This window comes from Schistocerca piceifrons, chromosome 11 (assembly GCF_021461385.2).
Source record: "Schistocerca piceifrons isolate TAMUIC-IGC-003096 chromosome 11, iqSchPice1.1, whole genome shotgun sequence".
Classification (NCBI taxonomy): Eukaryota; Metazoa; Arthropoda; class Insecta; order Orthoptera; family Acrididae; genus Schistocerca; species Schistocerca piceifrons.
This window is the reverse complement of record NC_060148.1, coordinates 26,421,276-26,438,076: the sequence shown is the minus strand read 5'-3', so window position 1 is coordinate 26,438,076 and position 16,801 is coordinate 26,421,276. Positions and strand designations below refer to the sequence as shown.

Genomic DNA, 16,801 nt, shown 5'->3' with positions numbered 1-16,801 from the left:
AAGAAAAGATAGTGTTTTGTTATAGAGGATCACCTCTTGTCTTTAGTTAAACTGTATGCTCTTTCCATATTAGAAATTCTTACATACACTGCACTTATTTCTAATCCATTCTGCAGTATGTTTTCTCAACCATTTTTATTTTATCTGTTGGTATTGCTATTTATTTTAGTGCATTTAGTTTATTTCAGCTGAAGTTCCAAGACCTGTTCCATTTCTTATTTTACATAAAGAACTGATTTGAGCAATCAGTGACCTCTCGGATTGGTGGAAAGAATTTAAAGTTATATTTATGTAAATGGCTTTTAACTGCTTTTAGGAATTTTTGAAATTGTGTTTCATAATACGCAGCTGTCTTCTTTCTTCATTGTAACAATTAATTTTTTATTTTAAAAGCAACAATCAACAATGCATGTTATAAATCCAACCCTTTGTCATAAATTGGAAATATTCCGTCACAGCAAGATGTGTACATAACCTAATCATTCAATCCAGTCTTCAGTATTCAGTCTGAAATATGAGTGAAACAAATCGTATTGACTGTCTACTGCTTAAAACAGTCCCTAAACAGGATTTACATAATGATTATTCCTTTTAGAGCTCAAAGATGATGAGAGTATAAAGTGTAATTGATTGTTACAATAGAGAAACATTACAGTTGTTTATTGTAGAGTGTTAGTACAGTCTCTCCCTGCCTATAAAATGTTCTTTCTAAGGAACTATTCAGTTTCTTGCAAATGTTAGCTTAACTTGTAATTTTTTTTATTTTTTTTTATTTTACCACTGTACTTCCAGAATGGCTCCATTTTTTTCCCCAAATGAACCTCTACAGAGTACTCTATTTCCCGCCATGTCTTTGACAACTTCTCTTCTGTCACCATCTGTACAGTATCTCATACCCCAGATAGCACAGTAAGCCAGTTTCAAACTTGTTTCCAGATGTAAAGTTCAAGTATATAAGCTTGATCAAAGCTGGAATATTCAGGCCTGTTAGTTGGATTCAAGCTTGAAACAAACATCAAAGTTGGCAGAGTTCAAGCTATATTTCAAGCTTGACTTATCAAGTTTGGCTCCAGCTGTATCTACACACGTGGAATACAGCCTGGTATTTACAGCTTGTTTTGAGCTACATAATTATTAATCTGAATTTATTGAACCTAATTAATTAAATAAATATCAGAATGGAAAAGGTGTGAGAAAAAAATTATCAAGACATGTATGTTTAAATTTTTCTATTGTCAAAGTGTTTAAAATTGTTTTATTTTAAAATTTAATTATTCTGAAGCCCCTCCGGCCCCAGCACACAGACCAGAGCAGGATCAAATATCGCTGACTTCTGCCGGTATAATGATCCTGTAACAGGTAAAAGAAAATGTTAGCCATACCTAAACATAAAAAATGTAAAAAGTTGAAACTGATCAACCTAAATATAATTTATGCCCCAGATTAGGAAAATAACTTCAAACTCACCGATGTAGTAAGAATCATTAACTAGCATAAATGTCACTGAGTAAGCAGCTGCTTCTGGTGACTTCATTCCAAAGAGTTTAAAAGTAATTTGAAATAAATATTTGCTTGAAATTTTTGAAGTAAAGATGACATTTGGGTAATTTTGCGATGACTTCATGACGAAGCCACCTATCACTATTTCTAACAGTTTCAGGGCCATTTAATCTGAATTATAAAGAAACTACTGTTTAGAAAAATGTAGACGTTTTATTCTATGCACAATTATTTTTTGGTGAGTAAACCTGAATCAAAATGAAATAAAAGATGAAATCGAAATGAATTTAAGAAACTATCAGTTCAGTGGAACTGAAATGTAAAAGAACAAAAAAAGGCGAGATTTTAAAAAGGTAAAATAACATTAAGTTTTAATTTATTGGTGCCACGTAGTAGAGAGCTAGTTTAAAATGACCTCTTTTTGCTGAACAACTTATAATATGTATTCTTAGCTGGTAATCCATTTCACTTTCATCCAGGCTCAATTTTTCTATGTAAAAGAATATGATATTTCTTTACGTTATGTAATAATATTTAACATTCGTAATATTAGCGTACCACTAGAGAAAAATGCACCAACGTACCTGTAATACATTACATATCCTCTTCAGACCCGGTGTAGCAGCAAGGCAGGAGACGCCACACACTTACCGAACTATTTTCCAGTATAAAACAAACTCCACAACAGTCAACAATCATTAACGTGCGTCACAAAGGTAAAATGGCCATAAACCTAGCAAAGTCAGTGCAAGGCTTATAAACGCTTGTGGCGCTTCCTGTGGACGTCTATGGAAGCTATGCTGCGCGCGCATCTGCTATACAGCCTTCCAGGGAAATTACAGGTTATTTCAAGCTTGGGAAAATTATTTTAATTCAAGATAAATTTTTACAGCTTGATGTAAACTGTGTAACAGGTTGATTTTTCAATCTTGAATTTTCAACTGAACCTAAACTCAATATCCACCTTGAAATAAGGTTGAGTGCTAGCTGGGACAGATGGTGTAACAGTTTGCACATCAGAAACTTGTGAACTGAAAGCTTTACCCTTACCTTAACTCATTAAAAACAGTCAAAATGGGTTGTGTGTGATGACTGTGTCGGCCAAGGTGTTGGACCGTCTGTGCTAAACTGTCTGTGTGGAAAGGTTTCACCCGACCAAAACTGGCAAACTAACAGCCCCCAGTGTGGTGGAGCACCATTGCGTTGAAACACTACCTGTTGTTCAAATCACTGCCACTGATGTGCTGTGTGAAGAGTAGAAGAGTGCTCGTAAGAACTTCATGAGTTAAGTTACCATTTGCAACAAACTGCATAGCTCCTAAGAAATATTTTTTTGTTAGCAGGCAAAGACTTAATACTCACCCTGTATTATGCTGTTCTAAAAATGCTAGGCAAGTGACCTTAATTCCTTTCAAGTTCCTGCATAGAATAGATGGAAAGTCATCGAGTAAAATAGAAGTAATATCCGGCATTCCCCGACGAACTGTTATAGGCCCTCTGTTGTTCCTGAACTATATTAATGACATAGGAGACAATCTGAGTAGCTGTCTTAAATTGTTTGCAGATGATGCTGTCATTTACCGTCTTCTAAAGTCATCAGATGATCAAAACGACTTGCAAAATGATTTAGATAAGATATCTGTATGGTGTGAAAAGTGGCAGTTGACCCTGAATAAGGAAAAGTTTGAAGTTATTCACATGAGTACTAAAAGAAATCGACTAAATTTTGATTACACGATAAGTCACACAAATCTGAGGGCTGTAAATTCAACTAAATACTTGGGGACTACAATTACAAATAACCTAAATTGGAACGATCACATAGATAATATTGTGGGTAGAGCAATCCAAAGACTGCGATTCATTGGGAGAACACTTAGAAGGTGCAACAGGTCTACTAAAGAGACTGCTTACACCACGCTTGCCCGCCCTATTCTGGAGTACTGCTGTGCAGTGTGGGATCCATATCAGGTGAGAGTGACGGATGACATTGAAAAAGTACAAAGAAGGGCAGCTCGTTTTGTACTATTGCGAAGTAGGGGAGATAGTGTCACAGGCATGATACGTGAATTGGAGTGGCAATCATTGAAAGCAAAGGCGATTTTCTGTGCGACAGGATCTTCTCACGGAATTTCAATCAGCAGTTTTCTCCTCCGATTGCGAAAACATTCTGTTGGCACCCACCTACATAGGGAGAAATGATCATCACGATAAAATCAGAGAAATCAGGGCTCGCACAGAAAAATTTAAGTGCTCGTTTTTCCAGCGTGCCGTTTGAGAATGGAACTGTAGAGAGAGCATGAAGGTGATTCATTGAACCCTCTGCCAGGCACTTTATTGTGAATAGCAGAGTAATCACGTAGATGTCGATGTAGATGTATGTGATGTTTGAACTCCAAATTTTAAGATCTGTGTAATTTTTTCCTAAAATTCAGTTAAACTGTAAATGTGATAACCCATCCACCTGTCTTAGACCTGCTTTTAATTCCAGTGGCTGAGGCTTTCATCCATAAATCTGCCTTCGGAGATTATTAATAATTTTTAATTGGTCAACAAATATCACACTTCATTTATTTCCCTGTGTTTTGGCCATTTAGGTATATTAAAGTTACTGCCTTGTCGAGTGTCTGTCACACTGCAGACTCGTCAACTCCAGACGTAGCTGATGTGCCCTGTGGGTCGGTTGCAGGTTTGAGCGGGCTCCCTCGCCCCACCCGCTCCTCCCCCGCCCCCGCGCCTGCGGCGGCCGCGGGCAGAGCGGAGCCTCCGCAGCAGCTCCGGCGCGCCTCGGGCACACTGCACACCTCTTCGAATTGGTCTTCCAGGGTCTCCTTCTTTTCTACACATTTTGTATATAATTGCATTTTTGTTACTCTGTACATTGGGTTTGTTACTGCAGCCCCATTGCAAATCAAAACGAGCACAGATGCTCGAGATTTTTTTAGACAGTGTATTACAGTATTTAAGCTTTTTACAGCGTATTTTAGTGAGCAGATGTGAATGAGCCTTTTTGCTACTTCATGTGGTAGTACTGTGTGTGTGTGTGTGTGTGTGTGTGTGTGTGTGTGTGTGTGTGTGTGTGTGTGTGTGTGTGTGTGATGCTTCCATACTGTAAAAGAGCCCAAAGTGTTTTGTTTTTAATAGTTTATATAAGTTACATAGTGTACAAAGATTGCTGTACTGATACCCTGCAAAAGCAGCATACAGCCATGTGAAGTCTTGACAGCTTTGAAAACTTCATCTGGCAACATGGATCGATCTCTCTCTCTCTCTCTCTCTCTCTCTCTCTCTCTCTCTCCCCCTCTCTCCCTCCCTCTCCCTCCCTCCCTCCCTCCCTCCCTCCCTCCCTCCCCACCCCACCTCAAGAATAAACTACCTATAGAAATACCTCTTTATGAAAAGGAAAATTCACTTCAAAAAAAGTGTAACATTACAGTCTGGCTGAATGGCTGACCAGTACTTAACATTCAGGAGACAACATTTCAAGTACGGCCTATAGACACTTGTCAGGCCTGGTGGTGTAGTGGTAAACAGAGAGGTTGTGGGACTGAAGCCTGACTGAGCCATGAAAATTTGCAGTCTGCATTTAATCTGGTCTTCACCTGTCAGTGATGTGGACAGTGGCTAAGAGTGATGTGAGGTTCATATTCTCCATTACACTGCAGGTTACCTCTCTTGCGGTTGGGTAACTGGGGTATGTTGTAGACATACAAGTTGCCGGAGTGGTGTCCAACAAGTATTATAAACACTTTTACCAGTACGGAAAAAACTTTACTTCACTTTCAGAACTGTTGGTTCCTCTCTCTCAGGAAGAAGATAGGACAGGCTATGAAAGATTGCAAAGGAGCAGGAGCTCATTCACCACTCAGACCCACTTTTCTGTGTGTACATTGGCAGTACTTCAAATTGCCTCTCCTTGAGGTCAATTCTAGAAGTATCTCTGTTAGTAGCATCACTGAGAATTAGGAGTGTCACCTTTTGTTTCTGGAAACAAATATATCCCACCTAATACTCGTCACTTGTCCGAGTTGAGTTAGCTTGGGGGAGCAGTATTTCATTCTCAATAACAGTTCTCCAGAGAAATTAGCAACCTATAAGCATTACTCAAACATGTATTGAATGTGGTCCTAATAGTCTAATCTCTCTCACTATTTTTAATGGTTTGTTCGAATCAGAAACATCAGACTACAAATAAAGAGCAAAAAGAAGCAAGTCAAAGTTATGGGTGTTGAACAGACAAGTAAACTTTCGGCATTTGTATCAGATGCACACAATACAGACAGGTAAATATGTGCAGAGCACTAGTTTAGCCTAGAAGCAAGTGATATCAATTTAAGACTTGAAATGAAAAAGGCTCTAAGTGCCAAAATCGTGAATTTGAGGAAAATGAGTTTTAAGTGTACTGGATAATTAATGTCTATAATTGCACTATTAATATGTTTTATTTGAAAGTTAAGAGTAGTATGGATCTAGTTTCCAAAGGAAATTACGAACATTCTATTTTAATAGTATGAAAAACTTACTGAAAATGGAAATTCAATGAAAAACTCTAAGTGGCGTAGCTCAGTACTCGGCAAAAAGGTTGCATTTTCGTGATGCCCCTTACTCGTACACCTTTTCTGAAAAATAGGGACACCTTCCCAAGCCTCCTGGTCTTAACTACATGAGGCTTAAGTTTATCCAACCAGAGCCACTGTACTTTTGATATGTTTAGATTTGCTGTATTACAATCTGCTGCTTTCTTGAAATCCAACAAGGTAGATGCATTCATGTTACTGATTATAAATGGCTGTATCATGTCTTTTACATCTTGTGGAACAATACATCTGGTAATTCAAGAATTAACATTATGTACAGTTATGTGCAGATTAACGATCAGTAATGAGACTTATTTCTTGTGCTAGATGAGATTTTACAGAATGGATTTATTGCTTGAATAGTGTATTCATCCCCTCCATTTTTCAGCTTTTCCCTTATTGCAGCCACAGTACCTTCTCCTTTAATTTGTCACTTCTTTCCATTCAAACTGTTACAAACACCTGCTGCCTCCACCATTTTATCTAACACTGAGGAGTAAGCGTGTGGAACATAGAGCCTTAAATGTCTTAACAGCAGTGGCTGTTAAACTGCATCCCATCTATTGGTTGCATTTGTTATTACATTTTGTTTGTGGCAGTTTGAGCCTTTTACACATTAGTGGGCTTCACACGTCAATCACATTTAACACAAAACTTCAAAATTCCCTGTTATACCACTTAGAGCCTTGTTTATTTCAAGTCTTCAATTGTGTTAGCATCCCAACATTCTGACTAGTGCTACTATACAGACCCTGTGAATACAACGATAGTCCGCAGCTCGTGGTCGTGCGGTAGCGTTCTCGCTTCCCATGCCCGGGTTCCCGGGTTCGATTCCCGGTGGGGTCAGGTATTTTCTCTGCCTCGTGATGACTGGGTGTTGTGTGCTGTCCTTAGGTTAGTTAGGTTTAAGTAGTTCTAAGTTCTAGGGGACTGATGACCATAGATGTTAAGTCCCATAGTGCTCAGAGCCATTTGAACCAATACAACGATAGTTAAAATACCATCAAACGGGGTGATTTCGGACGGTTTTGTTGTTATTTTGATTGTAACTTTCATATATATCGTTAAATTAAATTGATTGTAATGGAAGTGGTAGGGTATATGTGTAACAAATAAAATATCGCAGAACCAGAAAGTGTATGTGTAGGTATATTTGAGGCAGTTAAATAAAGTGTCCGATGTCACCCCCATGAATTGGGGTGATTTCGGACACGTGTGTTTTTTAAATCTCTGTCCGAAGTTACAGTTATAGACGGCAAATTTGGACAGTTACTGCCTTTTTTTTTTAAATTCTACATTCTTTTTATTTGATTTTGGTGACATTTTAAGGCAGCCCTTTGTTACGAATAAGTGATATGGAATGATATAATGGATTTTATATGTTACACATAAGTTTTTATTTTGCAAGAATTTAAATAAACAGTCTCTTTGTTCACTTCTGCACGAGCTCATTTAATATTTTCGCTTAAGCGAATGGGAAGATCTTCTGACTGTTGTTTGAGGAATAAATGCACCCATTCTTCTCCTGGCAAATTATTATGAAATTTCTTCTCTTTTCGGCTAGATTTATCAAGGTAGCCTTTAACTAAATATCTAATATCCAATTTAGTGAAGGGAAATCCCCAATATGCAGCCCTCAAGATACCTTCTTCTTTATTTAGCACTGGCTGTTCTCCCATTTTTTTCGGATGTGCTTCCTGCACTTTATTTTGTAGGGTTGATTTAGGTATACCATACGAATCGCATGCTTTTCTGTACGATTATTTACCACTCTGAATATCACGAACAGCTTTATCTAAAAATTCCAGGTCATAATTACACCATACTGTAGCATCTCTCCTGCTCTTATACGTTCTTGACATAGTCCGAAATCAACCCACACAGTACACAGTTTTACAAAAACCGTCGTTATTTTATAACCTTGCACGAGAAACCTTGCTGTTAGCTATTGAGCACGTCGACAATTACGGTTACAATAACTTCCCGCTCGGCCCAACAATAGAAAGTTTCCACTTTACGATAATGCACGGATTTTTAACACTGAGACTGTTCGTCAATTATTCACCTAGTGAAACAATTGACGCAAAATAAAAGTTGTGGAAAGTGATAAATGCAATCTTGTGTTTAAAATAACTGGCACACAGACGTTAAAATAAGTAGCTCTTTGTTTCTATGCAGTAACAAAGAGCAAATAAGCCATACTGTCCGAATTCGCCCTGGTGTCCAAAATCACCCCGTTTGACGGTACCGTTCAGAAGCCAAAACCGTGCACTTTTGAACATGTGCTTTACAGTAATATTCATAAGTTACTGCTATCACAAATTCGTTGAGATTTTGTCATGCAATAGTCAATTGTTCATCAGTAGTCGTGTATTAAGCTTTAGTTGTCACAGTTCAGTAAATTACGCATTTGTTCATTGAAAGCGTTATACTGTATAACACTTCATCGAATAACATCAGATAAAATAGCAAATGCGCTTCTGCATACTTACAAAGCATTGAGTAATAAAGCTGCGACCTATAGGGTCTCAAACTTTGCTCGAATGAACCAGAGAAGGGCAACACAGAAGCTACTGCCAGAAACTGGTTAAAGGCTTTTGTGATGGATGCATTGTGTTCCAGGAGGCTCTTTTAAATCTTCTGATTAAAACTTGTTCAGCTCACACAGAATTTTGAAGGTTCTATATGGTTTTGCTTGTAGTTAAAGGAAAAGAGAGAAAGAAACTGGTCATCAGTAGTCGTGTATTAAGCTTTAGTTGCCACAGTTCAGTAAATTACGCATTTGTTCATTGAAAGTGTTATACTGTATAACACTTCATCGAATAACATCAGATAAAATAGCAAATGCACTTCTGCGTAGTTATAAAGCATTGAGTAATAAAGCTGCAACCTATAGGGTCTCAAACTTTGCTCAAATGAGCCAGAGAAGGGCAACACAGGAACTACTGCCAGAAACTGGTTAAAGGCTTTTGTGCTGGATGCATTGTGTTCCAGGAGGCTCTTTTAAATCTTCTGATTAAAACTTGTTAAGCTCACACAGAATTTTGAAGGTTTTATGTGGTTTTGCTTGTAGTTAAAGGAAAAGAGAGAAAGAAACTGGTCACGAAATAATAAAAAAAGACGAAGTGCTACCTAAGCCCACTGCATGACTTGACCAACAGTACTAGAAAGCTGCTTTTCTTAACATCACAAACCACAATTTTGCCAACTTTGCAAGCATATTTTTGGCACTCCCATCACAAGGTATCTGTTCCTGAGACGCTTTGAGATGCATTTCCTTTGCTGTACTTTTACAAAAATTTGCACCCCTGAGCACACTACTCTTTGCTCTGATTTTCCTGAGCTCTGGTAGAGTGTGGCATGGAACCAGAGAGAGTATTGCCCACCTCCTGCCTCTTGTGATTTGTATAGTGTGTCTGCCAGAGTAGAAATGACATACGGAAATAAGAATTGCTCCATTAGGACCCAATGCCACGCTTTTTGTTCCTGTTTTACAACTTTTGCAGATTACCATCCAGTTTTCTAGTACTGGTATATTATTTGTGGCTCTTTTTTGCAACCCACCACGATTGCCTCTCCTGTACCACCCTCTCAGAATAGCACTCGCACTCAGCTTTGTCAGTTATTTGATGTATACAGGGTGTTTCACAGTTCGTATTACAGGTTTCTGCGAGTTGCAGAAGAGACTTAGCAGGTAATGCCTGTACATATCCAGCGATCACAGGCCCTGCAGACCTTGACCTGCTTCCACAAGCTGCCTCCATTCCTTTCTGTCTTCTGATCAGTCTCCAATACCCAGCGCTAGCACGTCCTCCTCCAAGTCACCCGTCCCTCGCCGCCTCGGTCATCCTGTGGGGCGTCTGGTGTTCGGTTTCCACTCGAGTGCTTTCTTTGCCTGTCTTTCTTCTGGCATACGGGCTATATGGTCTGTCTACTGGAGTCTTTTGCTCTTCAGCTTCTGTAGGATTGCTGTTTCTTGTATCAAGAGGTAGAATTGCTCATTCTTCTTCCTCCTCCTCCTCCTCATCCTCCTCCTCCATTATTCTTTATCTAAGTTGGGTCCCCGTGTCTTCCTCATTGCTCTTCTTTCAAGTATTAATAATTTTTCCATCTCTCATTTAGTCATGCTCCAGATTCCTGAGCACTACAAGATTGCTGGGCCTATCCATGCATTGTAGATTCTTACCTCAGTGTTTGTTGATCTCGATTTTGAACTCGGCGTTTACCCAAGGGAATACTTGCATTCCATTCCCACTGCTATTCTGTACATAATATCAATTCCTATGCAGTTTTCACTGGTTAACCAATATCCATGTATCTGGACTGCTGAACTCACGTGAAATTCTTCCTGCTCTCGTCTTCTTCCTAATTGCATAAACTCCGTTTTGTGTCTCTGTTCACTTTTAGCCAAACCTTCTGCGTGTAGTTGTCCATTTTCTGGTAAATTTATTTCAACTCGCGGTGTGATTCGCTCAACCTAGTACTACGTCATCTCAATATGTGAGACAATCGAAGTTACAATCCGTTTGTACTCCAGTCCACTCCTATTGCCTACATTCCCTTATTACGTTTTCATAATTAGCCCATTTCTGGAATGTACTGTTTGGATGTAAAATAAGTTTGAAGGTCAGATGACTCATATTTCCTGCTTTGCGGTTCGCAGAGACCAGAGATGACAATCTCTGACCTGTGCGCTCGACAGTAGCTGCTCCGTGTGGCGAGTTCAGAGCTCGTGGTCTTGTGGCTAGCATTGCTCCCGCTGCATCACGGAGTCCCGGGTTCGACTCCTGGCCACATTGAAATTTTCTTTGCCAGAGACTGGGTGTTTGTGTTGTCATCGTTATTTCATCATCATCATCATCATCATCATATGTGACAGTGGCTAGATTGGACTGTGTAAAAATTGGGACTTTCTATGAGCGCTGATGACCACGCAGTTGAGTGCCCCACAAATCAAACATAATCATCATCATCCACATGGCAATGAGGCGTATTTGCTGTGTGTGCTTTGAGACACACAGTCCACGAACCCACCCTACCAGTCTCTTGCAGCTGTTGTTACAGTCACAAAAAGATAGTATGTTACGGACTGGGGCGATCCAGAAAATGTTCTCGATGCAGGCATTGTGTGGCTTTTCCTTACATACGAGACTGTGTAGCGGAGGATTTGAAAGTTATCTGGAAGTCACACTTATTTTACGTCCAAATGGTACATTTATGAATGTAGGTTCATTGTCGCAACTTTATCTGCTAAATTCCTCTACAATCCCTAAAATCCTGAAACAGTAATTTTGAAACATACTGTATTTTCTGATCTCTGTCTTCCTGTGTAGTTTTTACTCTCCATCGCTCCATCTAGTAGTAAGGAAGTTATTGCCTGCTATCTCAATGCATGTTCTGCCATCTTGTCCCTTCTTTCCACAAATTCCTTTCCTCAACAGTTCTACAGGAGTCTTTCTCATTTCTTATCATTCCACTCAATTCTCAACATCTTTCACAGCACTACATCACACTTACTTCAACTCTCTTTTTTCTGGTTTTCCCACAGTGTGGGATTCACTTCAATACAGCGCTGTGCACCAAATGTACATTCTCAGACATTTATTTCTCTAATTAAGAAGTTTGATGATAGCGATGTCTTTTTGTGAAGATGCTCCATTTGTCTGTATTAATCTGCTTCTTTTGTCCTCACTATTACCTTCATCGCCCATTATTTTGCTTCCGAGCTAGCAGAAATGTTTCACTTCATCTACTGTGTTGTCCCAGATTTCCGTGTGTAAGCTTATCGGTAATCTCAAGTCTGCCGCTTCTCATTACTTTTGTGTCCCTTTGGTTCTCTCTCTCTCTCTCTCTCTCTCTCTCTCTCTCTCTCTCTCCATATTCTGTAATTGGCAAGGTGTCCATTCCATTTGACTGGTATTGCAATTCCTCCACAGATGGCAGCAATGCAATTAGCTGTATCATATTGATATTTTTTCGCCCTGAGTTTTAGACCCACTTCTGGATGTTTGTTTTTTCTTCCCTTTCATTGCATCTTAAATATCTAGTTGAACAGTAGAGGGGAATACAGCATCCGTGCTTACACCCTCATTAATCTGATTACTTCTCTTTTGGTCTTCCATTCTTATCGTTTTCTCCTGATTCTTTCACATTCTGTGTGTGGTAGCCAGAGTTAACACTGCTGTTTGCATTGAATTGCCTTGCACACTTTTCTTGCAGAAAATTGTGTGCCAAGTTACAGAACAAAGCAGTGCTCGAGCATATGCATTTCGACTACCAGGTAATGGGAATGACCGTGCTATTGGAGCCACAAGAGGGTCAGCCGTGTTCTTCGTTGTAGAACAGGTGGTCTCAGACACGATTGTGGAGCACAATGGGCTAAGAAAAGTTGGTAGACTCGTACTTGGAAGAGGCGAGGTTCGGGTCCCAGTCTGATTTCCCACATTAAAGTTTTCTCTGCTTTCCCTAAATAAATTGGGGAAAATGCTGACACTGTTCCTTCCACAAGGCTCTTGTGTCCAGTCTTTGCCTGTTTACAATCTCCTTTGACATTGTTTAAAGAACACCAAATTCAGAAACTAGTTGCTTTATTATAAACTTTTATAAACAACATATTTCAGAACAGTGCTTTTAAGGTGCAAATAATTTATTATTCGACCAATCTTTGGGGCTATGCAATTGTCGGGAATCTTACTGTGGCATTTATCATATCCGAGTTGGTGTCACATACGGTGGCTAGCTACTTTCTGTTGGCATCACTTCACTTAGGTAGACCTCCCGCTCCCAGGAGCAACTGGTAAGTTTGTACCTCAGCTGTACTGCTCATGTAAGACAGAAATACTGAGAGCTTCCAGAAACTGGTGAACTCCTATTTCGCACACTGAGTATATTTTCAGTCGCATCAGATTTTTGGCAGTCGTCCTGACACAATAAAAGTACAAACACCCGTATTAGTTCAGTGACCTTGTATCACAAGTACACACATTTGGCAGCCTTGTAGCAAGGAGAGCTCCATGTATGTCAAACTGATGAATGTTTTGAAAAGGGGGCAGCATTCAACATAATATTGAGTGAGTGAAAGCAGGAGCAAAAATAAAAACGTACATCAAGTTGTCTGATTGTCTCTCAGCTTCAAATGCAATGAATCACAGTTACCATAACTTTCCCTTCCCATCTAATTTATCCAAAAATGGTCATTTTGATGTTATCACAATGAGATGGTGTGTTTTTATGGTTTGTGACTTATGACACAGCACCTCATGGCAACAATGGTGACAGCAATATTAAATTCAATTTTCAAATCCCTTTGGATATATTGATGAAAGGATGGCTTGGTCTAAGTTTTTTGTAATAAACTTGACACTAACATCTAACTTTGATCTACGTTATAATTTTGCAATATGAAAATGCACAGTCTGTTCGTCAATTGCACTACATAACAAGTCCCCCGTGGCCTCAGACAGATATACATCTATATGTTTGTAACAGTTAGAGTGTAACTTTACATTATTACAGAGTTCATCAAAGTCACTTTTACTACTTTATATTAATTTTACGACATTTATTGCTTTATGAGTTGTTTACTTTTTTCTTTCACCTAGAGAATAATATTTTCTGTTACAAAATGGTTTCAGAAGAGATTGTTATTTGAATGATTTCTTTTGGCTGCAAGGCACAGATCCCACAGATCCTACGAGAGTTCGGATATGTCGACCTTGTGCCAACAGAGCATCAAACACCAATCTTCTACCTCTTGTTGCAATTCGTATTGATCTTCATCACTCAGTAAATGACACTGTTGAACTGTGGGGTCTCCACCTTTTCAGCATGTCTTCTAACTAGAACCATTTTTGTGATACTATCCCTTTCTTACATTGTGATTGGTTAACAACCAATCTTGAATTGAGATTGCCACCTTTTATTAAGGAACACAAGTACCCTTGAATCTCTGGTATATTTAACTGCACACTGCTTCAGTCTTACTTCTGTGTAAGCTACTTTATGGTTAAAAAAAGAGATAGTGTTTATGGCACTGTTGTGGAACCTGTCCAGTGTAAGATATTTTCTTAACCTCCCCTCCTCACTCTTATTGTTAGATTATCCAGTACAATGTAGGAACTCCTATATTTTGTAGATGGTTTAAAACATCAAAGTGAAATTTTGAACAAGTGTTGTCCTGAATCATTAGTTCTCATAAGTTTTTGTTTGTATCAGAACATTTAAGCAACTGCTATTTCTGTTACTGTACAGCTTACATTGTTCTTAAAGATGTTAAAGACGTGTTGAACGGTATCGTGTGTGCACGAGAGAGAGAGAGTGAGAGATTGATTTTGCATTAGAGTCAGACTTTCAGTCGTTCTAGTGTTGAGGTATCTTTGAGTCATTTTTGTATGTCTTTGTGTTCAGAATCTTTTGGGCTCAAACAAATGTGTGTATGTGAATGGCCTCGATTGCTCTGAGTGACTAATAAAAGCAATCTACATAGTGTTTTGTGTATACAGTGACTGTCCTCTGTGATTCTTGGTCAACAGTGCCTAACAGGAATAAATTTCACATCATTCTCCCTCTGGTGTCCAAGACAATGGTCTTATGTAAAAAGCAGAGGAGAAGAAACTGAAAATTACAGTCAGAAGCCTTTTGTTTTGCAATTTTAGCCTCTTCAGACAAAGTATGTCTTTGTTCTCTAATGTTATGTGTATATATTTATATATTTTTTTCTGCATATATTCTAGCAGTACAAGCAATAGGGACAGTCGAGTGTTACTGTGTGTGTAATGGGTAATGTGCAGTCAGTGGTATCATTCACTCCAGAAGAGCCGAAGAAAAAGGAGATAAAATATATATTAGTGGCTGTGGAAAGTGTGGAATTGAATAAAAACACCCACTGCTTAGTTATAGAGATAATAGGCAATAACAGGACTTGCAACAGTCATCCGTGAAAAGTTAAAACTGGACATACGACCTGTGTATGTGCCTAGCATGGACTGTGCAATATCAGTCACGCCATCTGAGCACACTGGGAATCTGCATTCAGGTCACAGCCCAGCTCATATTTTTAACTTTTCACTGTAGCAAGTACTCTGTAGGCAGTAAGATAACTCATTTTCAGAATTTGTGATTGCTCAACCTTTTAATATTCAGGATTCTTGAAAAATATTGTGTATTGCAACTAAGTGGTTGTGTGGGTACCTTTTCAGTTGCTGTCTGCACTTCTGTTGGTGTAATCAGTAGGTAAATGTATCGTGCCCTCCACTGAATGTATTGTATTTCTTACTTAAAAGCTTCTTAAAAATGCAAAAATGGTTGTGTACTTAATGGTATATGCATAGTGAATATTGGCAAGTCTTTTGTACAGTTTGACATTTAAAAATTGGTGAATGAAGATATCAAGCTCTAACTTGGCACCTCCATTTTCTTTACTTCCCTATCTGTTGGTTAATACAGAAATGCAAGGGTTGATATTCAACATTGAACATAGATTGCACTTGTCAACATATTATATCATTGTTAGACTGAAGTGTTTGTGTTTCAGCTGTTTCTTTTTTTTTTTTAAAATCGTTCTCCTTTGTACACCTAGTTTTAGTTTAATTTTTTGTGGAAAGGAATTCTGCAATATATGTACTTATTGTTCACTAGATATGTGAAGGATGTGTGTTTCACAGTTTTATGTTACTTTAAACTGCACATTGTACTTAAAGATTTCAGTTCGAGATAATAGGCTCAGTTAACATTGGCGACCATTTGGGTACATAAATAAAATATAACATTAAGCATTGGTAATATCAGTTCAATTGTACGTGCCAATATGAACTGTAAGGCTTTGTTCAGTATGTGTAAAAAAAATCATGAAAAATAGCCTCTCGAGAGAGTTTGATGAATTAGAGAGAAAGAGAGAGAGGGAGAGGGAGAGGGGGGGGGGGGGAGAGAGAGAGAGAGAGAGAGAGAGAGAGGCACAATACCTTTAAAGCATGCATTTATCCTCTCTGATACAAGAAATGAAACAAGGGAGAAGGAAACACATTTCCCTCTATATAAGTTATAATTTCATACCAGCAAAAATGCAAAGAAAACAGCTTGATATTAGGGTCCCCTAGTTTGAATGAGAAAAATATTTTATGAATTTTGTTCAGGGGTTCTGTGCAGCAGCAAGAACAACATTTGTCAACACAGCCTCCGTGTGACACATGGTGTTCTTCTGCATTTTTTCGAATGTCTCCCATCTGTTTCTAATGTTCACCCATTCGGCCTGCGGCTACAATTACTGCTGCCATTTGCAACAGGAGCTGTTTGCTTCATAAAATGCTAAGACACTCCCAGCTCACAGGCCTTGTGTATGTGACAAAATTCTGCTCTACAAAGATAGGTCTGCAACTGCTGCATAGAACCAGTGGAAGAGTGCAAGAAACGCTGCTAGTTAAAGGCATTAGCACTCTCAGTGCTAGTACAGTGACTGCTGGAAATCACTGTCTCTTGAGATCAATATTGTGAGTTAAGGTGTTAAACTATTGCAGCTAGAGAATTATACATAAAAAAGTGGGGACATTCTCAGTAGAGATGCTGCTGTATCTCTTTGCTGCCTATCTTGTAGTTGGTAGGGCATTTGTGTTTGGAGAGCACAGAGGAACCTGCAAACATGCCTGTAGATTTCTCATTACTCACACACGTTTAGCACCTGTGACTTTAGGACTACAGAAGGTGTGTACTTAATGGCATATTTATTATGC

At 38.8% G+C, this 16,801-nt stretch overlaps 1 protein-coding gene across 1 annotated transcript in view; it reads left to right on the top strand.

The window, feature by feature from the left end:
* The window catches only part of LOC124720254 (activated Cdc42 kinase-like), a 390,360-nt gene extending 386,002 nt beyond the window's left edge, over nt 1–4,358 (top strand). The window contains exon 23 of the mRNA XM_047245572.1: nt 4,190–4,358. Within this exon, the coding sequence (XP_047101528.1) occupies nt 4,190–4,358 (169 nt within the window). The remainder of the gene's footprint in view (nt 1–4,189) is intronic.
* Nucleotides 4,359–16,801: the final 12,443 nt, after the last annotated feature.